The 21,414-nt window shown below is 38.7% G+C and overlaps 1 protein-coding gene across 2 annotated transcripts; it reads right to left on the reverse strand.

Annotated features, from left to right (window-relative positions):
• Positions 1-1,586: 1,586 nt before the first annotated feature.
• On the reverse strand, positions 1,587-17,567 carry LOC149830852 (G-type lectin S-receptor-like serine/threonine-protein kinase At4g27290). 2 transcript variants are annotated; one of them, XM_090013522.1, is made up of 8 exons: positions 16,203-17,567; positions 10,612-10,716; positions 8,206-8,411; positions 4,852-5,062; positions 3,077-3,314; positions 2,403-2,553; positions 2,242-2,264; positions 1,978-2,069 (listed from the first exon to the last, which is right to left on the reverse strand). In XM_090013522.1, the coding sequence occupies exons 1-7, from the start codon at positions 17,518-17,520 to the stop codon at positions 2,256-2,258; spliced, it is 2,238 nt and encodes a 745-aa protein (XP_089869648.1). In that variant the 5' UTR covers positions 17,521-17,567; the 3' UTR covers positions 1,978-2,069; positions 2,242-2,255. The 2 variants fall into 2 exon arrangements, with proteins under 2 accessions (XP_089869647.1, XP_089869648.1); XM_090013521.1 differs by lacking the exon at positions 2,242-2,264 and having other exon boundaries at positions 1,587-2,069.
• Between the last annotated feature and the right edge of the window lie 3,847 nt (positions 17,568-21,414).

Raw genomic sequence — 21,414 nt, forward strand, 5'->3', positions numbered from 1 at the left:
CCCAATTTTTGTGAAACTCATTAACAGGACCTGGAGGTATCCGAAAGTGTTTGTTAAGGAGGAGTCATTTCTGCTCGATCTGATCTAGGGTCTGATTTGTATTAGGGGTAGCATGAGGTGGAGGTTGATTTGGTGGACGTGGTTGCTTACCTCTTGGTGGTTTGTTTAGATGGTGTGCAACAATGTTCATTTTTGTCAAATTTCGGTTAACATTCATAATCTAGTGCATAAAATCTTGGTGAATGTTTATGCAATCCTGCGTATGCATCTTAGTGATCTTCTGCTCCATCCTGGTAGTGCTCCCCCTCTTTTTTCAGCGACTTTTGTGTGAGCCCATTTTGTGTGTCTGATATTCTTTTTCTCTTATGCTTTCTTTTATTTGTTTTGGCTTTTGCTCTTGTTCAATTCATGGATTCAACTTTTTGTTGATCTTCATGAGTGGTAATGCTCTCTCTCTCTCTCTCTCTCTCTCTCTCTCTCTCTCTCTCTCTCTCTCTCTATATATATATATATATATATATATATATATATATATATATATATATATATATATATAAAGAGGGTCTTATAGGGGTCAGAAAATGCACAACTTTGATTTCTCATTTTTATTTTTTGGTTCTTTTTATGTAATCTAACCTCATGGATTTGATCTATGGTTTTGCTTAGTAGGAATTGAATCATTTGAATATTACATGTGAGCAGATTTTTAAAGTTTTAAAAGTGAACAATCCAAAATTTTTATAAATTTTAAAGCTCAAAATCATATTTTTTATTAGAAAAACATGAACTAATAGTCGATTCCTAGCAAATAAAATATATTAATCACATTTGTGTGCTCTGATTTGCAAAATATAACTTAAAACATTAAAAAATAGCACTGACCACACTATATGGATGGTAGGAGGAACCCATCTCTCTCTCTCTCTCTCTCTCTCTCTCTCTCTCTATCTATATATATATATATATATATATATATATATATATATATATATGTGTGTGTGTGTGTGTGTGTGTGTGTGTGTGTGTTATAGAAAGTTCTGCTTATGCATCATAATTGGATAATACAAGAGCTCTTCCCTATAAAACCAAGCATATAGATCATATCTATACAGTGAAGTTTATAAAAAAAAGAACAAGAAAACTTTTGAAATTTTCAGTTACACTCCAGTTCACATATTTCTAGTTAACATACTCTAGTCGCAAATTTGAAACCTACGAAGGGCAGCTCTTGTCGTATGGTCAAAACTTATTGTACTCACCAGTAGGTAGGGACACCTCAAGGGTTTTACCAACTAAAGGCTTGCTAATATGCGGTTATAGTAATCGGGGCTTTGGCCCTTGGCCTAACCAAAAAACGAAAGTTGGAAATTCAGCATGTATATTGTTTCATCACATTGGCTGTTTATATATAGACTTTTATGTTTTATTTGCATAAGGTGGGAAAGGGCTGTTTATATATAGACATTACTTGCATGTTTAACTTTACACATGCCCAGCCAGTACATGCACATTTTATTTCCACTAAATTCACATTTAAGCACAATTATCATTCTCATGCTCCCCTTACTTACCGAGGACTCCTTCAATTCTTTACAATATAATAATTTTACTAAGCTGTACAATATACACCAATATTTAGCATTTTTTTTTGTTTGTCTTCCAAAAGAATCAAGAATTTCTTGGCAGTTTAAACTACTAGGAGTTGAAGTCAAGAAAAATGTAGAAGCACAATATAAAATCCTCATCATGCCAAACATCTATCTACCTTCCACTGTAGATATTGTGACATTGTTTTTGGAATAATCTCTCGCATCACCATCAGTCGAAGAATATTCCACATCTTCAGGCCTTCTTGAAGAGTAGGCAGGCAGGCGTGGCTCTGGTAGATTTGCTGCATCACCACCTAACATTACGACGACGGTAGACATGGTTGGTCGATCTATAGCATCATCCTGCACGCAGAGAAGCCCCACATGAATGCACATAAGTACTTGGTCTGAGTAGCATGATCCAGCCAATGATGGGTCCAAGAACTCTAGTGCTCGTCCTTCTTTCCATAGTTTCCAAGCCTGCACAAGTTACAGTTGTACACTAAAATCAGAGTTCGTTCTTGAGAATGATTTTAGTATAATACCAGTTTTTGTACAGCAATAGTTAAGACAAGTTGTGATTCCCAAGGCTATAAGGATCTCTTGATTCTTGAAGCCAAAATTGTTTAAAAGATCATATCATCCTCATTACCATCGTGCTTCATTTTATTTTCTCTCTGTTCGGAACATACATGGAATAGGAATATTCATTAGATATATACTTTCATCATGGACATCAATTATCACAGTAACAACAATGAAGATATTTGATGATAAAAAATGGGATATGATAGAGGGTTAAAATGTACATACGTATCCAAGAAGGTTAAGCGAGAGGACCGGATGGTGGAAACGTGTCATCCTTTTACCACTCACAATCTCTAATACTAATACCCCAAAGCTGAAGACATCAGATTTTATGGAAAACCTCCCTTCCATAGCGTATTCTGGAGACATGTAGCCACTGCAACCAAAAAGGTGAGAAAGGAAGAAATCCTCTTAGCATGAACACACACACACACACACACACATACACCTACATTTAAATTAATTAATTATATATATATAGAGAGAGAGGAATTTGGTTCCTCCTATCATCTATATATGGTTTAGATAGTGCTGATTTTCAATGTTTTAAGCCCTAATATAGCAAATTAGACTCCATGGATGTGTTCAATATGATCTATTTACTGGGAATGAGAAGTTATTTTGTGTTTTATCGATGAAAAAATATGATTTTATAAGCCTCAACATTTATGAAAATTTTAGACCATCGATTTTTTAACTCTTGTAAAAGCCTTTTCACGTTATATATAATCAGATGATCCAAAAGTTAGTTGTTCCTAAAGAAAGCATCTTGGTCATATCTGCATGGTCATATTCTAAAAAAAACTGTTCTTTTAAAAAAAATATTCTAAAAAACTAAAAAATGAAAAAAAAATAGTAAATTAAAACCAGATAGAGCGATAGAGAGAGTTAAAACTCACTACGTGCCGACCACTCTGTTAGTGTTCACTTGAGTTTGGTCACCACCAAAGATCCTAGCAATTCCAAAATCAGAGATTTTAGGGTTCATTGCAGCATCGAGCAAAATGTTGCTGGCTTTGAGGTCCCGATGAACAACCCTTAGTCGTGAATCCTGGTGAAGATAGAGCAGTCCTCTTGCGATCCCCATTACGATCATTAACCTCTTTTCCCAATCAAGCTGTGAACTAAAATTTTGATCTGAAAAACCGATTTCATCATATTGTATTAGTGCCTGTACAAATATAGAATTTCAGTAAGCAGGTTTCATACTGAATACGGATGGCAGATCAGGTGCAATCACATTGCACACTGTGAGTGTGCCACTGCACCTGGCTGCCCTCCATCTGCTGTTGGACCCCACAACAGACAGGCTGTCAGCTAAAAAATGGAGGGAGATCAGGTGCAGCATCACCGTCAAAGTGTGCAGAAAGATTTGATGTCATAGGATGACAGCTAGAGTCTATCACAGATCCCTTTTCTCCAAAGAAAAAAAAGGAAATTGAACCGTGTGAACCATAAACGCTCTGAATTACCGGGTATTTTCTGACCATTTTTTTTATAAAATATTGAATACTTGAATCAAATTTCTTTGCTGAAAAGAGATTTTTTTGAGGCTTGAATATTTACAAAAACTCTAAACCGTCGATTTCCAAGCCCCAAAACCCCACTTACATTGTAATTGCCAAAAGCCGGTTCATATAAAACCAAGTATGTAAATCATATCCGTGCAGTCAGAGTAGAAAATAAATAAATAAATAAAACAAAAGAACCCTAAAAATCTCGAAAAACACAAAAGTTCACATATTTCGAAAAACACAAAAGTTAATCATCTTTATTTTAAATGTTTGATCTTTCTCTTCATGATATTTTTAAAAATATGCGGTATGTGTCACCATGGTCCCATCACTAGAGAGGAAAAAGTCAGCTGGAAAAGGTTGGATGCCATTTCCCTTTTAACATCCAACCCTTCTTACTATCTCTACCAAATCATGAAGTGTTGGTATTCTGAGATGGTCACCGTCCGTTCCCTTCATCACTGTTGCTCATTGTGCAAACAAGTGACACCCACTCTGATGGCCCATATGACAGTATTGGCCACTTTACTAGCAGCCGTTCATCCCTTGAGTGGGTGGTGACAATCTCGGAATACCAACGCACAGTGATTTGGCAGATCAGCTGACCTGCCCACGAAAGTCTGTGTACAGATCAGGTCATCAGAGGTACTGGGGTCCAATGGAACTGGGATCAGGTGCAATAGCATTGCACAATGCCGCTGCACCTTCATCTACTGTTGGGCCCCAGTCTAACAGCTGGCAGTAAAACAGCTGATGGGGGGAGATCAGGTGCAGCAACAGCAGATGAAGGTTGATCAGGTGTAGCGGCACATTACATTTGGGCGATGTGATTGCACCTTGGGAAGAACAGCACCCAACCACTATGGCAGGAGCCTTGGCTCTCAGCCCTTCAATACAAATGCTCTAGAGGCTGTTCATCTAGAGCATCAATGCCTATGTAAATTCTTAGAGGGCTCATCTGGGGTATAAATAATCCAAACATGGCCGTTGAGTGCCTTTCATTACCATGGATGAATGGCATCCAAGGGACTCCTGACGGTTACACCTGACCTGAACCGCAGTCGAAAAATCTGTCTCACGATGAGGTTATGGCTGAATCAGAACATGAATGGGGGCATTGGCAGAGAGAAAAGCTTATAATTAATAGTAGCAGAACCAACCAAAGAGGAAAGCGTCCAAACTTGTGTTGGGCATGTACTCATAGATCAAAAGCTTCTCTTCTTCCTCAACGCAATAACCAACAAGCCTAACCAAATTCCGGTGCTGAAGTTTAGCAATCAACTTCACCTCATTCTTGAACTCTTCCAGACCTTGCCTTGAACTCCTTGACAGTCTCTTCACGGCTATCTCCTGCCCCTCTGGTAGCTTACCCTTAAATGACAAATAAAACAGACATTTTATTCAGCATAGTAATCTTTAACTTTCATCTAAATCAAGAATTTCGTAGAATTTTTAATTTTCCATAACCAAGAATTTGAGCCCCAAGGAGGGGGTTGGCCTAGTCGAGTGGGGGCCTTGGCTGCTAGATTTGCAGTTATCGCCCCTCTGCTCAAGCCAATGCATAGCATATATAGGCCCTGGAGTTTTAGGCTGCCGGCATAATGACGAAGCAGGTTATATGTCCCCCCCCCTCCCTCCCCCACGAACAGGGCAGTTAACTACATCTCATATTGGGGGGTCCCAAAGAGCACCACTTATGTAAGCATGTGCGTCTCGTATCCCCATGTTTGTCAACATTAATTAGCATTGGAGTTTGATGTGATTGCAAGACTTAAGTACCCTCTCCTCCATTGGTGCCAAATAAAATAACGATTCTAGAAAAGGAGTGGTTGTAAAGACTTAAGTGCCCCGAAGATGATTATTTAAGACCCAGTCTCTGCACTGCAGGATTATCCGAGAAAGAAATCTCCCCTGGAGGAGGCCATGAACATCAACCTCTCACTCACTCTCTCCCTTCTCTTTCTGCTTCTGTACACATCCAGCAGAAGATCCTACATTGCTCCATCAAGCACCGACTGACTTGCACATTGACTGTTGTAGAGGCTGATTCAGAGTTTTTACCCTTACAGGAAGAGGGTTTGGGGGCTCCTCCCAGTGTGGGTAGCATCATTCAACTAAATGAATTGTAGATCCTGATTCAGAGTTTTTACCCTTACAAAAGAGGGGTCTGGGGGCTCCTCCCAGCTTGTGTAGCATCATTCAACTTGAAGAGTTGTGGAGTCTGATTCAGAGTTTTTACACTTACAGAAAAAGGGGTCTGAGGGCTCCTCCCAGCGTGGGTAGCATCATTCAACTTGAAGAGTTGTGGAGTCTAATTCAAAGTTTTTATCCTTACAGAAGGAGGGTCTGAGGGCTCCTCTCAGTGTGGGTAGCATCATTCAACTTGATGAGTTGTGGAGCTTGATTTAGAGTTTTTGACCTTATAGGAGGAGGGTTTGGGGGCTCCTTCTAGCGTGGATAGCATCGTTCAACTTGATTCGCTGTGGAGCCTGATTCAGAGTTTTTGCCCTTACAGGAGGGGGGGTTGGGGGCTCCTCCCAGCGTGGGTAGCATCGTTCAACTTGATTCGTTGTGGAGCCTGATTTAGAGTTTTTGCCCTTACAGGAGGGGGTCCGGGGGCTCCCCTCCGGCACGGGTTCCGGGTGTTATGGTCAAAAAATACACAGAGTGTCATGGTGAGAAAGACATATGTTTGTTCCAAGCAAGGTTGGAAGAAATCAATGAAAAATCTAACAAGGGGCATGCCAGAATCAAGATGTGAATGTCAAGCGAGAATGGTGTTGTGTAACTCAAATAACACAGAATAATAGGGGTCTGGTTTTTAGTTAAAATGGGGAATAAAATGACAATAGAAATCGCTGAAAATTTACAGAAATAAACTAGACTCAATAACAAAGACACCACTTTTTACGGATTTGAAATATGACCTTCGGTTAGGGAGATATGACCCTGACAAGTTGATCCTAATTCACAAATCGATATAGTGATTTGCGGAAGACACTACAAATCGCTATTGTGAGATCCAACAACACTATAATCGCTGTGGGGCTCGTTGGAGACTCAAAAATATTATAAATTGCTATAGTGATTTGCGGAAGACACTACAAATCACTGTTGAAAAGCTGGATAACACTATAAATCATTGTGGGGCTCGTTGGAAACCCGAAAATACTACAAATCGTTGTAGGAAAACCCGATAATACTACAAATCGCTGTTGAAAGGCCTCAAAAAATTTTGGTCTGGGATCCACGCCGGGGGGAGCCCCCGAACTCCCCTCCTGTAAGGGCAAAAACTCTAAACCAGGCTCCACAACTCATCAAGTTGAATGATGTTACTCACGCTGGGAGGAGCCCCCAAACCCCCTCCTGTAAGGGCAAAAACTATGAATCAGGCTCCACAACTCATCAAGTTGAATGATGTTACAGTCAGTGTGCAGGTCAGTTGGTGTTTGATGGAGCAATGTAGGATCGTCTGTTGGATGTGCACAGAAGTAGAAAGAGAAAGGAGAGAGAGTGAGAGGGTTGATGTTCATGGCCTTCTCCAGGGAGAACTCTTTGTCTCCCTTGATTTCTTCTCTAGAGAGAGAGAGGGTTTTATAGTGTTTTACGGAGAAAGAAGAAGAAGACTTTGAAGAGTCAACATCATCCTCGACTTTCTGGATAGAGGACATGTTTGTCCTTTTTTTGAACTGTTTGTTTTTTCTTTTTTGAATAAAGGGCATTTTTGTCATTTTCTCAAACCATCGCTTTATGAGAAGAATAATAAAAAAGGGTATTGGAGTCTTTGCAACCACACCAGACTCCAATGCTAAGTGATGTCAACATACACGGGAATACGAGCCACATGTGCTTGTATACGTGGTGCTTATTCAGACCCCCGAACACAAACGTGGGATTCAGTTAATCATCGGGGGAGACCATAGGTATGGCAAGCTGAGCCAGCGTGACTAGGTCATGGTGTCTCTTCCAGTTATAAATTTAAAAAAAGTAAGAATTTAAGAATCAGTAATTTACAAAAGGCTGCTCAACTTATCAGCTATTTACAAAAAGCCTGTTAACATTTGGATCCTAGTTGACGTGATTAAGGTATAAAATGACAAATTTGTTCTTTTTCTATGAAATAAATCACCTTTGTCATCTTATGGTATTTTGTTAAGCAAATCAACTATAAGGTCGTAGCTTTTTTCTAGACTAGACAAAGATCAACTCAAATGATTTTAGAACGAACAGATAATTATTTGAAGCGTAAATTATAAACGCACGTGGCTAAATGTGATAAGTGAACTGCTGTTTTTTATAAATAGCTGATAAGCTAGGCAGCTTTTTGTAAATCACTCGTTTTGGAACTAGCGGTGGTCTCTAAGAGCATTTATTTATATATATGGTGTTCCTGCGACCTTTTTGGATACTAACACGAACCCTAGAGACCCTATTCCATTACCATATAAAGTTGCAGCTCAAGACTCAAGTTATTCAATTTTCAGGAAATTGTTTGGTTGGAAATGGTCACTTACCTTGTAAACCGGACCGAAACCGCCTTCTCCAAGCTTATTTGTGCTAGAAAAATCATTTGTAGCTGCTCTTACAGTAGCCAAATCGAGTAATGACAACCCTTCATTTTTCTCCTCAGCGTGAGCCGCATCCATGGTGCTGATGCAAGAATCCATACTTGCACCCACTTCAATTTCCACAGAAACACGTTTTCTCTTCTTTATGAGTTCTGTTAAGAGTAGCAGAGGTGCAAGGAGAATCATTAGCACAGGTAACTGAAACAAGCAGAAGTTCATGAATAGTTCATCTGGGGCGCAGCATATGGAAGTGTACGCTTACCTGAACATCCCAAAGTTCATGAACAGGGTGAAAATTTTATGTTTTTTGCATAATAAACAAATTAAGGGTATATTTGTTCATTAACTCAATCGCGACCAAATTCGTGAATTGCAATGTTCTCAATAGAAATCTTACAGTTTTTGCAAATTTGCAGTGCTCTTGTGGTGCCCAAGCAAGAAATTAAATTACTACTGTTTATGAAATTTGGTGTGTTTTATTTTCGCTTAATGTTCAGGTGTGTTTTTTGAAAATTTCGCTAGAAAATATCAATTCTGCAAGCAAATACAGCTGATGAACTTGGTTACATAACACTTTGACTTCAAAACATGCTGTAAATGATGTTAAATTGTAGTGTGCGCTTCGGTCTTAGTCAAAGACCAATTTTGTCTTTCTCATCATGTGTTTGAGGCATTTTGGTCAATTTGTCTTGTGTAAAGATTTTAAGTGTAAAGTTTGTATTTACCTAATTATGTGTGGGCACTGGGTGGCATGAGCATGTTAATTTATTTAATATGTAGGAAATGTCATGGGGCATGTGAATTGTTTGTATGTGAAGGGTTCATGAAGGGTGCATTGGAATGTGAAAAGTTGGTATGTTGAGTCCTTATGCATTAGTGAGTAATTAAAATAAATTTTCCTAGTTAGCATTGGGAGATATATGAGAAGGCCAAAAGTCATTAAAATTGTTAGAAGTGTGTAAGAAGGGTTCCAATGAGTGTACTTATTTATGTATATGGAACTTGTAGTTTTGTGTGAAGTGAAAAATACTGGTAAATTTTTTTTCTTTTCTTCCTTCGTCTTTTTTTCTTGGGTTGGGTATTTTCTTCTTGTTCAATGATTGGAGTTTTCCCTACTTGAACCTAGTTACATGACACTTGACTTCAATGCATACTCTAAATTTGTATGTATGATGGAAAATATCAACAACCCAATTGCTTCTATAAGATCTTCAGATTTTTAAACTTCTGGAAGTTTTAATTTCTGGCTTTTAAGCTTTAACCTGGTATTTGGAAATGTCCAAAACCCAAGAAATCATTTCACTTAATACTAAATTAAAAGTTGAAGTGTAACTTATGTCCTCCACGAATTTTCAAATGTTCTAATTACCTTAGTTTAGTGCAAAATTCTCAGTAATACTACTCAAAAAATAAGTAGGGTTAACGTCGAACTCACAAAGAGTTTGACATCAGACGCGCGTGAGTTAAGGTCTTTTTCCTCTCAAACAATTAGCATCGATCAGAAACCACCATTGATTGTCCTTTTTTCTGCCAGATAACGATCTTTTTCTTCCAGACAATTAGCGGCGGTCAGAAACCACCACTGATTCTTCTTTTATCTGCCAGATGAATGCGCAGCGCACGTTAAACGTTGTGTTTGACAAAAGGGGGTTCAACGATACCGCCCTTCTGCTAAAAAAACATAGCTAATATATATATATATATATATATATATATATATATATATATATATATATATATATATATATATATATATATATATATATATATATATATATATATATATATATATATATATAGTTACAATTGCTTAAAGCTACTATTAAAATGGCTGTCAATATCTTGCAAGAAACTATTTTTTTTTTATATATATTTCAAGCCTTTTTATTGGCAAAAATAAATAAATTTAAAAACACAAAAGTAAGCAATCATAGAACAAAAATATGTAATATACGGAAAATTTGATTGTCGTGATAAATTTCTAAAGCGTTTGTTCGACCAAAAGTAGCGATATTTTAAAAAATCATGTAACTGGGTACGTTTGGTTGTGTTTTTTGAAAAATAAAAAATATGGTTCAAAAGAGATTCACTTTCAAAATCTAGTGAGAAACTGAATCTCATGCAAATGAGATTCATTTTCTAAATTTCACTTTTGAGGTTTTGTATCAATTCCTTTTTTTTTTTTACAAGAATTGCTTTTTGAGGTTCTGTGGGTTTTATGTTTAGTTGTTTTTTTGTGTACTGTTCAAGTGAGATTCACTTTCTAAAGTGTAAATCTCGCGTGTTCCATCGAGACAACCGTAACAGTTTGAAGGAAATTTATGATTATCTTTTAAAAAGAAGAATGGTTACCTTTTAACCTTCCCTTTTGCCTCCATATACAATAGAGGCAACCTGCACAAACAACCGCACCCAGAATGCTTGTCACATATATTATGACGTGTGACCTTCCTGTCTCTGCAAAATGGAACAAAGCTTCCTTGTCATTAACCAGACTCAATAATTTACCATTCATTACCTGTAATTATCATTGTTATTTAACGTTGAAATTGTAATAGTAGTAGACAACGCCAAAGTTTCCAATCTGGATTGTACTTGTAGATGCTCCATAATTATTTCACAAACTTATCTCTTTACTGTTTGTCCATATTTAAGCATTGGAAATGATTTTGGCTTTCATTTAATTTTTCTTTTTCTTATTTGCCACTTGACACAAGCGTTCGTCATTATCCCAAACCATTGATGACAACAAAAGATAGCTATGAAATCATACTAATTTAATGAATATAAAGACAAAAGAAGAAAGTGAGCATTTCACCCAATTACTTGTACCAAAAAAACGCAGGAGAAGAATGACCGTACTTTTCTTTTTTTTAAGGCAAGCTGGGTGTTCCAGACCGCCATGTTGACTCGAAAGGCTCACCTGGTGGGGACCACTATGTGCAGCACGGTGCTTCCATTAAGCCCGTGACCGCGGGGTTAGGTAGACCACTACCAGTTATACAACTATATCATTAGGTTTTAAATCTGCAATATCCCAACACAAGCTGACGTGCACTATCTGGTACCTACTTGAGACATATGGACAGTATTAGGAGTCAGTTTGAGCATAATATAAACCTTTTGGTTAAAAAACTCCTAAGTTAGCTGTATTCAAGTAACTTAAATGGAACCACCGAGGTGGTATCCCATGTGGTAAGCGGGGTCCTGTGCCAAACTCAAGGCCCAGGTTCGGATCCCTCTGCCACATGGGGCTTAAGAGATATCTGGTAGGGGTCTGTTAACCCGAGCTAACTTAAATTACACCATCGGGGCTATGCTTGTCTGGTAGGAGCACCTAGTGCACATCACCTTGTGTTGGGACGTTGCAAGTTCAAATCCCAATGGTATGATTGTATAACCGGTAGGGGTCTGCCAAACCCCAGCTTGCCTTTCTTAATAAAAAGTAATTTAAATGATAAAAAAGGTTGAGGCATTGTTGAAATTTATAGTTTGCTTTAGGCGAGTAGGTTTTCTTCCCGCGATCAACTTTCTGGGCTGATTTGGACCGAGTTTTGGATATATTTAGAGCTCTTCAGTGTTTAGGAATAGATTTCAATTGTCTGTTGTTCACGTAGGATTCTAGTCTACTGATTCTTCTCAACCCCTCCATTAAGGGATTTCAAGAGTTTGTTTGGCAAAACCAGCTTTACTCGATGCCTCTTGGGGGAGAGCAATTCTCATGGTCAAATATGAGGTCTCGCTCTTGCTTGCGGATACTTGATCGTGTATTTCTTTCCCCAGAACTATTTCACGCAGTTCTGAATGTCACTGCTTGTCTGCTGCCGCAAAACCTGTCCGATCATGGACAACTTATTGTTTCTTGGGGCGCAGGCTTCAAAGCATATCATAGATTCTTCTTTGAGGAGTGGTGGCTTCGTGTGCAAAACTTTCATCAGCTGATTGGACAATCGTGGGCTCAACCTGCTACGAGATCTTGGGTGGCCTTCTGCATCCATGCAAAGCTTCTTTGTCTCCGGCAATGTATTAAGGAATGACTCAGTTTTAATAACCTGAACAAGTTTAGGTTCATCGGTCAGTGGGAAACTGAGCTCTCCTCTTTGGCCCAATGTCAGGTCGATCTTGATGATGTGCTGGAGGGTCAAGTGCTTCAGATGCAGGAGTGTATCATCGTCCTCTCTGCTCTCATTACAGAATGGAGAGCACGAGATGAGCTTAGATGGTAGTTGAGGGCCAGAGTTACATGGTTGGCTAATGGTGATGATAATACAAATTTTTTTCACATGAACGCATCAAATAAATACAATTATAAGAATCGATTCCTTTCGGTCAAGATCGATGGATGCCAGTTTGATCAGCAAAATTGTCTGCTAGCTATTACTTTTTATTTCTCCAAGCTGTATTTGACTGACTCAGGCATTGGGGAGGTCATCGACGGTATGGGTTATAAGCGGTTGGCGGCCAACCAATTTATTCCTTTACAGGCTCGATTCACCAAAGTTAAGATTTCCAATGCTATTAGCGGCCTCTCGAAATGGAAGGCCTCAGGCCTTGATGGTTTCCACGTCGACTTCTTCAAAGCCTTTTGGTCAATTGTTAAAACTGACTTGCTCCACTTGTTCGATGAATTTTATCGTAATGCAAGGCTGCCTAAACCATACCATGTGGCAATCATCTCTTTGATTCCTAAGAAGCAAGGGGCGTCAGGTATATCCAACTTCAGGCCGATTTCGATGATGGGTGCTCGTTATTGCATTTTATCTAAGGTATTGTCTAATCAGTTGTGTGTTGTCATTGATCAACTTGTCTCTCCGAACCAGGGGGCTTTTATTCCAGGTCAAAGTTTGCAAGGGTCTTTTATTTGTGCAATTGAGCTTCTTCACTCTTTACAGTCGATCGAAACACCGTACTTATTGTTAAAATTAGATTTTCACAAGGCTTATGATAGTCTGACATGGGATTTTCTGATTGAATCTCTAACAAATATAGGGTTAGCCAGTCGATTTATAGCTTGGGTTAAGGAGTTGGTCCCAAAATTTGTGTCATCGGTTTGCATCAACGAACTGAAAGAAGAAGAATTCAAGTTCGTTAGAGGTGTGCGACAGGGTTGTCCTTTAGCCCCTATCCTTTTTAATATCGTGGCAGATAGTTTACCTATTCTCATGAAAAGGGCAGAATAAACAGGCTTCTTGGATTCCTTGGGCAATCCTGGTTTTGTTGGTCACATCATTCAATATGCAGACGATACTATAATATTTAGTCATGTGAATGTTAATCAAACGTTCAGGTTGTGCTTCATTATTAAAGTCTTCGCTGCAATTTCAGGCCTTCGCCTGAACGAGAGTAAGTGCGCTCGAGTCTTACTCAATGTTGACCCTCTTTTCCAATCGGTTGCTGCAAAGATCTTCAACTGCCCAATATTTGACCTTCTAGTCAATTTCTTTGGTCTATTGTTGCACTCACTGCAGCCATCGAGAATTTCATTTTGAATGTCTACTATAGAGCAGGTGCAAGGGAGATTGCAGTCCTGGAAGGCTCGATATTTATCCTTTGAGGGATGATTGATGCTAATACGTCATGTTTTGGCCCGATTACTAGGTTTTTGTATGAGCATATCCATTATACCAACGACAGTAGAACATATGATTAATCGTTTGCTCTCGCACTTTCTTTGGTCTGAGAATGCATATCACAAAAAGACCCCGCTTGTTTCCTAGCAACAGATCATTTTTCCGAGGCAACAAGGTAGCTTGAAGATTCTGGCTCTGAGAAAGATGAGTATCATTTTAGTCTTGAGGTGGGCCTAGGTTGCTTCCACATCTCCATCTCCTTGGGCTATGTTTGTTAGGCAAAAATATGGTAGTCTACTTGACTCCCTTCTTTTGATGCCCAGTTCAGTGTGTCATTCGTCCCTCTAGCTAGAGTGGTGGAAGACACTTCGCTCCTTCAGTGGTAAGGATCTTAGGCCTGTCCATGGCTGCCCGTGGCTTCACTGAGCCATTGCGAGTGGAGCTAGGTTCTCCATTAAGCAAGTTTACCATTCCTTGTTGCCTTCTGGGATGGACTGGTTCCCCACTGATTGTATGTAGGGTAAGGGGCCCGCCCCAAGGACCAAAGTTTTGGTGTGGCTAGTGGCTCTGGATTGTGTTCAAACCCAGACTAATATCAGGAAACGAGGGATTCAATTTCCCAGCATGTGTGTTCTTTGCGAAAAAGCAGAAGAGGACATGACTCACCTATTTTGGTTTTACTCGGTCATTCTAGACCTATTATTTCAAACTTGGGGTGCACCGTCTATTTAAATTCGTCTGAGTTTTGTTATTCAAGACCTCTTGCTCGGTCCCATGATTTTACGGCACAAAAAAAAAGAGAGATTATTGTAGCGGGTTTGGTTGTTTTCAGCATGGTGGGTGATCTGGATTGAAAGAAACGACATCTTCTTTAGGGGCATCAAATTTGATTTTGGAAGGCTTTGCCAACGGGTTATGTCTTATGTGTATCTGGCTCTTCAATTATATAGTAGAGACGGGGGGTTTGATCGGTCACCATCTAGATTGTGGTTGTCTTAATCATATGTTCTTTTCTTATCCAATATTATGTTGGATGTATTTTGGTAATGTTGAATGTTCTCTCTCTCCTTGAAAGAGAAAATAAACATCGAACAAGATTTTCAGAAGTAATGAAGGTTAATATAGTAATTTTTTATAGAGTGATTAGTTCTTCCTGCACATTATATGAAAAGGGGTGGACAATAAATAGGGCCCAGCCCTTTAATGGACGGGTCAATTGACTGGGCTGGCCTGATCAAAGTCTGGGCCATTAATTGATGGGGATGGGCTTAGGCCCAGTTTGGACCGGCCCATGGCTGGCTAATTATTTGTATGTAAATAAATATATATTCACACACACACACACACACACACATATATATATATATATATATATATATATATATATATATATATATATATATATATATATATATATATATATATATATATATATATATATATATATATATATATGGGATGGGATGGGATGGGTTGGGATGGGTTGGGTTGTGTCGGGCTGGCTCATGTTACCGGGCCAGGTCAGGTCAAAAGCACTGTTTGGGATGAGCTTGGATCTAATTTATGGGCCCAAGCCAGGCCGAGCTGGTCGGCAGGCTGCCCTGCCATTTGCCAACAATTGATTTAAAAAATGAATCAAACTTTTTATTTTGATGACTAGGAACCCTCACCAAGAACCGAGTCACTTACGGGCACACCTTTCTGCATGATAAACACAGATCGGGGTCACCAACACCCGAGACATTCGTGAAGTTAGATTTGGAAAATATGAAAAGAAAGCATATCCCTTATTATCTTCTTCAAAATGTGCATATGTTAGATATGTTTTTTGATAAATCTGACCGTGTGGGTGTGATCTCTATGGTATAAACATATGAATAGACTCTTAGATCTATGTTGTAACATTTTATATCAGAAATTTTCACAAATTTTAAAACCATTGATTTTTGGATCCTTTCAAAATCAAGTATCAGATTTGTCATAAAACATCTCTTCAACTTTTGAAGGAGAGGACAAGAGATGGAACATCCCTCAGATCTCTCTCTCTCTCTCTCTCTCTCTCTCTATATATATATATATATATATAGATAGATAGATAGATAGATAGATAGATATATATATAGAGAGAGAGAGAGAGAGCAGCTCACCAATAGAAAAGAAACATTAAGATAAAAGTCTAAACCAAATTAGTATATTGATAAATTATTGTAAAAGAAATAAATAAAAAAACCAAGTGGAATAAGGGTTGTAATCAAAAGAAGACCTCAGTAATGGAGTCCGTTGAGGATCACTCTAGCGTGTTAACTTGTGTATTCAACGTATTTGTATTTATTTTTATATAACAAAGAGTGAGAGAGAGAGAGAGAGCAGTACCGAGCTCTGAAGCGTCCAATCTGAGGAATAAATCCACCCCATCTCCCTCACTGGATAATTGCTTAATGTCCACCAACTCTCCGTACCACACCATACACCCCGCCTGGATGCCGTTGCTGTAGAAGTTCGGGCCGTAAACGTATGCTGTACACGAGCAATTCTTCAAGCACTCCGCTTCGCATTCACCCCGACTTTTACGCAACGCCACGGGGACCGCACGATCGGGCGGCTTGACGGACGGCAGCATCATAAACTTGCTGGAATCGGTACCATTACCGCACTCGAACGTGGTCCTCCGAACGCACCCGCTCCTACTCTGGCTGGACTTGGGCCCGAACCCACGCAAGCACCCACAAAGGTTTGGTTCGTTCTTCGGGTCGCATATACCAAACGACCCGCACCAGTTGTATCGATCACAGAGGCCCCCGGGTTGCATCCAGTTATCAATCCACGACTTCTCTTGCTTTGACCACACGCTTCGTTTGACCATTCCTCTCGGGTCAACTACGAACCTACCCAGCATATTGTTAGGCAACGCGACCGTGATGTGGTCCCCATCCCGGTCTTGTTTCAGATTGAACCCGAAAATGTTGAAGGCTGACATGTTCATCACCCCGGCAAAGTTCCGACCTCTCAAGGGTCCGGTTCGCCAAATCAGATCCGACCCGTTCCGGAGGAATATCTGGGTCGAGCCGTTCGGGTCGAGCCCTAGGGAAAACGGCCCTGGTGATGGATCTGAAGCACTCTTCCATGATGTCCACTGCCGAATATTGCCGGAGGTGTTGCTCCGGACGAATTCCATATCCGGCAGGAAGGTGTCCGATGGATGTGTGAAGCTCTCCCAGATGCTCAACGCCTTGCTGGATACAACCAAGTTCCCGTTATGAAGAAGCCTGGCGACTGTATCGCTTCCCGGCGACAACGAAGACGAGTTGGTGTACCAGAGCCTCCCTCCGCTCCCGTCGATCACCGCCAGGTTCCCATCTTCGGAAAGCCTGAGAATTGCGCTGGAATCGTCAGCCCGGACCGGGTTCTCCCGGTTCGCAACCCATTGGACGGTCTGAACCGGAATTCCAAGGTACCATATTCCCAGGTACCGATCCCTTGAAGAACTACCATTGGGGGTGAAGAAGCCTAGTGCAAAAGTCTTTTCGGGTGAAACCAAAGTGTCATTTTGGTTTAGGGATTGGCCTGAGGATATCAAGCTTATCTCAGAGCAGGACCCTAGCAATTGGAAAGAAGAGATCAAGATGAAAGCATAATAAAAGAGATGGGCTACGGCTACTACTAGGGTGTTGATGGACATCCACAGATCCATCTATTGTTATGTATCAGAAAAGGAAGCCATAATTATGGAGGAATCCATCACCCTTATCAAATTTTTATGGGATGTCTATGAGGAAAGCATAGGCCCACCACTTTAAGTTTGTGGTTGGTGTTACCAACCAACCAAATACCTTCAAGATGGATACCGTGGACAACAACCTAACCACGTAATAATAAGAATCAGCTCAGTTCTTGGACCATCCGATTATGGCATTTGAGAAAGCTTTTATAAGACTTCAAAAATCAACTACTTACTATTTTTTTTTAAAAAATAAAGATCATAAAATCGTATTTTTCATCCAAAATTCGATTCTTTAAATATGAATCACACTTTTTATTTTGATGACAAAAGACCCCTCACCGAGAACCAGGTCACTTAATTAATGGGACCGTCTTATTAAGTGGTAAACCACCACCCAATCATACGTGCCCCCCAGACTTGACCACATATATAGGTCACCTCACTTCCTACCTTTTAAACATAAAATTTTGCATTAATACTATATATTCAAATATGCTCCAACTAAGAATGGAGATATCATGCTGAAACGAAGCATCATGGAAGAGTCGAGTTATCTGAAATAACTTTAAAACCCATTCATGATTTTCACAAAATATTAGCTCTTTAAAACTTTTCAAATATTTTTATTTTTTCTCCATTCTTTTATTCACCTTTTTACCATTTTCAACTTAATATATATAAGCCAACTAACGTCTGCTCCGCTTGTCTGGCAGGAACAATTAGTGCACGTCACCTTGTGTTGGGACGTTTTGAGTTTTGAATCCCAATGGTATAGTAGGGGTCAGCCTAACCCCAGCTTTCTCTGAGAAAAAAAAAACTTAATTTAAGCCAATATTTTGAATTAGCAAAATGTGGAACATATTTTTGAGGTCCATCTCTTGGTTTAGCTATCATTTTCCTAATTATCAATAGTGACATTAATTATTATTATAAAAGAAATAGTGCCATTAATTGGTTCTTGTTTATAAGTTTTATTGATTGTGTAATTAATTTATTATTGGGGGATTTCAAACAGCTTAGTTAGACAATGTGACATGAATAAATTGATTGACGGGTGTTAAATGGTAAGCCGCCAAAGTGGACAACTTTGTCACGATGGGCGGCCAAATTAAGAATGGGTCATGGTAGCCACACTATGGAAGTTCTGGGTCAGCCATTGATGTTGGCGTTCGGATGTTGATAACCTTTTTGACATCCTATCAAATCCAACCATGATGATGGGCGGTCAAATCTCTCTCTCTCTCTCTCTCTCTATATATATATATATATATATATATATATATATATATATAATCACTAGAATATAAAAGAATAAGAAATATGAGCATTTTCAACACTTTTTTGCAAATCCAACCATGTGGATGTGCATGACATAGTGAATTTGCTAGGAATCAACCATTGGATCGTATATTTTTAATAAAAAAATATGACTTTTGAATGCTTGAATATTTATGAAGATTATGAGTCATTGATTTTAAAGCCTTAAAAAATCATCTTTATGCATCAAAATTAGACAATTCAAGAGCAGGTTCTTATAAAATCAAGCATGCACATCACATCTATATGGTTAGATTCAATAGAAAATAACAAAAAAATCATGAAAATCACGGTTCACACATTAGTTCTCATATTTTCAGTATATATATATATATATATATCACTACAAGAAAAATGTTTTGCCACCCCTAACTGCAACAGCGGAAGGACTGGCAAAACTGAGCCCCACCTAAGCTCACCGTGTTTGGACCGGCCGGGGATGAAGATTATATACTAAGTTCTCTACATAAGTGTGTAATATCTAGGTGAGGTCACCTACACCCAAGCCCTTACGGAGCCTACTAGTGAAAGGCACCTGCACACCTGAAGGGAGTCACTTGGGACAAATAGGTCAGCATCTTCAACTAAAAGTTAAACAGGGTACTGATCTCACTCAAATTTTTTAGTAGTCAAGATGATGTTTTTTAATTTTTTTGTGTTTTTCTTGTACAAAATCTAGAAAAATAACCAAATTAAATAAATAAAAATTATTTATAATCAAATAAAATTAATAAGAGTAGATAAAATTCAAATTAAGCTAATGTTTTTTTTCCAAAGGTAATGTAGTTAAATTGAGTATATCAGATAAAATGAAGGCACTAATGGTTTTAAATACTGTGGGATAAATAACCAAGGGGTCTGATGTTCGAATTTCACAGGGATATCCCATAGATCGCATATCACGAGACAAGCTGACATAGTGCGGCCCCCATGCTGGATTTTGAGTCAAGAACTTAAGATCCCTCATACAAACTTCAAAGAAAATGAGAAAGAGATCTAAGGGTCTCTTGTCCAATGAAGAGGTTGAATCCAACTCAGATCCTCGGATCTCAAACCCATGGATCTCATTCGGAACTGAGATATGAGGGATTCAAATGCATCCTAAGAGATGGATGGTTGTGGAGAAGCATAAAGGGTGGCAGATAATGGAGTTGGTGCAAGTATGGGCTAACCAAAAAAAATGTAAGATGTAATTTTTCATTTTGTTATGATTTTGCTGGAGCTTTATTTTTTGTTGAAATATCACTATCTTGTGATATTTTTCACTATGGCCCAAACCCCACCCCATTACACACACACAAACCGGGGTGTCCAACCATGTGTTGCAGGTAGAAATGTCAACAGGTTGAATATATCCGACCCGATTCTGAATCCAATTAGTCAAATTTGGTTAAGAAAACTGAACCCTATTAGTAATTGGATTCGGATCCGGTATAAGAATTTCATGGCTGAAACCGTTGGACATCTGAATCCAATTACATGTATTTTTGGCATATGGTATTGGCTTTTTCCCAACCCGAATCTGAATTTGATTAGACAATATCCTATAAGTTGGTTTTGGTATTGGCTTCATCCAACCCTGACCCTTTACTTAATTGAATTGATCCTATGATTCTCCAAAGTAAAGAAAGAAATAGCCAAAAAATGTATGTTGGTTTTTTTACTTTTACTCGGAGAAACCACCCAGGCGCAGAGACCTAACGGTGTTGGCTTAGTCCGCCATATTTACAGTCACTGTCCTGTCAGCGTAAAACTCCAAGGGCTTACCCATCAACCCCAGAGACTCGCCAAAATGTATGTTGTTGCCATTCCGGAAGATTAAAGATCACTCTAAATCATAGTGACAAATATCTCAAGATTTATGAAAAATCTCGCGATAATATCTTGAGAAATTGCCTGAAAGTTTAAAACGGCAATTTCTTGCAAGATTTTCAAAATATCGCGAGATTTATGAAAAAACATAAATACCGTGATTTAAACACGATATTTAAGTTTTAAATGGCTATTTATCGCAAGACAAACATGTATTTTTATTTTTAAATAATTTTTATTAATAGTTTCTTATAAAAATAACTTTTATATTTTTTAATTTATTTTTTTTATTGCAGAGATTTTGCCGAAAAAAAGGCGAGATTTTACGAAAAATTTTCAATTTCTCACGAGTTTTTGAAAAACGCGTTTAAAACTTTTGTCACTATGCTCTAAAATCTAATGATTCAAAGATAAGTGATTACAAAACAAGAAACCACCATTTTCAATTATTGTCTCAATCAAGTGGATGGGATCACAATAAGAAATGATCCAGGTGTTGCGGACGGCATCAACCAAACAAGGTGGTTGGCTTGTAACATCTCATCCACTCCAATAATAGTAAAAACTACATGGGGCAGGAACACCAGTTGAACTTGAAATGATAAAGGAATATTTGGATATTGGGAATGATTACTACCTTGGTGCTCAAGAGTGCTGAGATATGGAAGAGTGAGCTTTAGAACTGTATTTGACATGGTTCTATCGATCTAGATTCCCTTGTAAACAATGGCATTT

Source organism: Nuphar pumila, chromosome 7, assembly GCF_984573655.1.
Source record: "Nuphar pumila chromosome 7, dmNupPumi1.hap1.1, whole genome shotgun sequence".
Taxonomy (NCBI): domain Eukaryota; kingdom Viridiplantae; phylum Streptophyta; class Magnoliopsida; order Nymphaeales; family Nymphaeaceae; genus Nuphar; species Nuphar pumila.

Coding starts and splice junctions, on each gene's coding strand:
- LOC149830852 (XM_090013521.1), bottom strand. CDS start 17,520: ATGGATCTGTGGATGTCCATCAACACCCTAGTAGTAGCCGTAGCCCAT. Junction 8,412..10,611: donor GCAAAAGGGAAGGTTAAAAG/GTAACCATTCTT, acceptor TACTCTTAACAG/AACTCATAAAGAAGAGAAAA. Junction 5,063..8,205: donor GTTTCGGTCCGGTTTACAAG/GTAAGTGACCAT, acceptor TTGTCATTTAAG/GGTAAGCTACCAGAGGGGCA.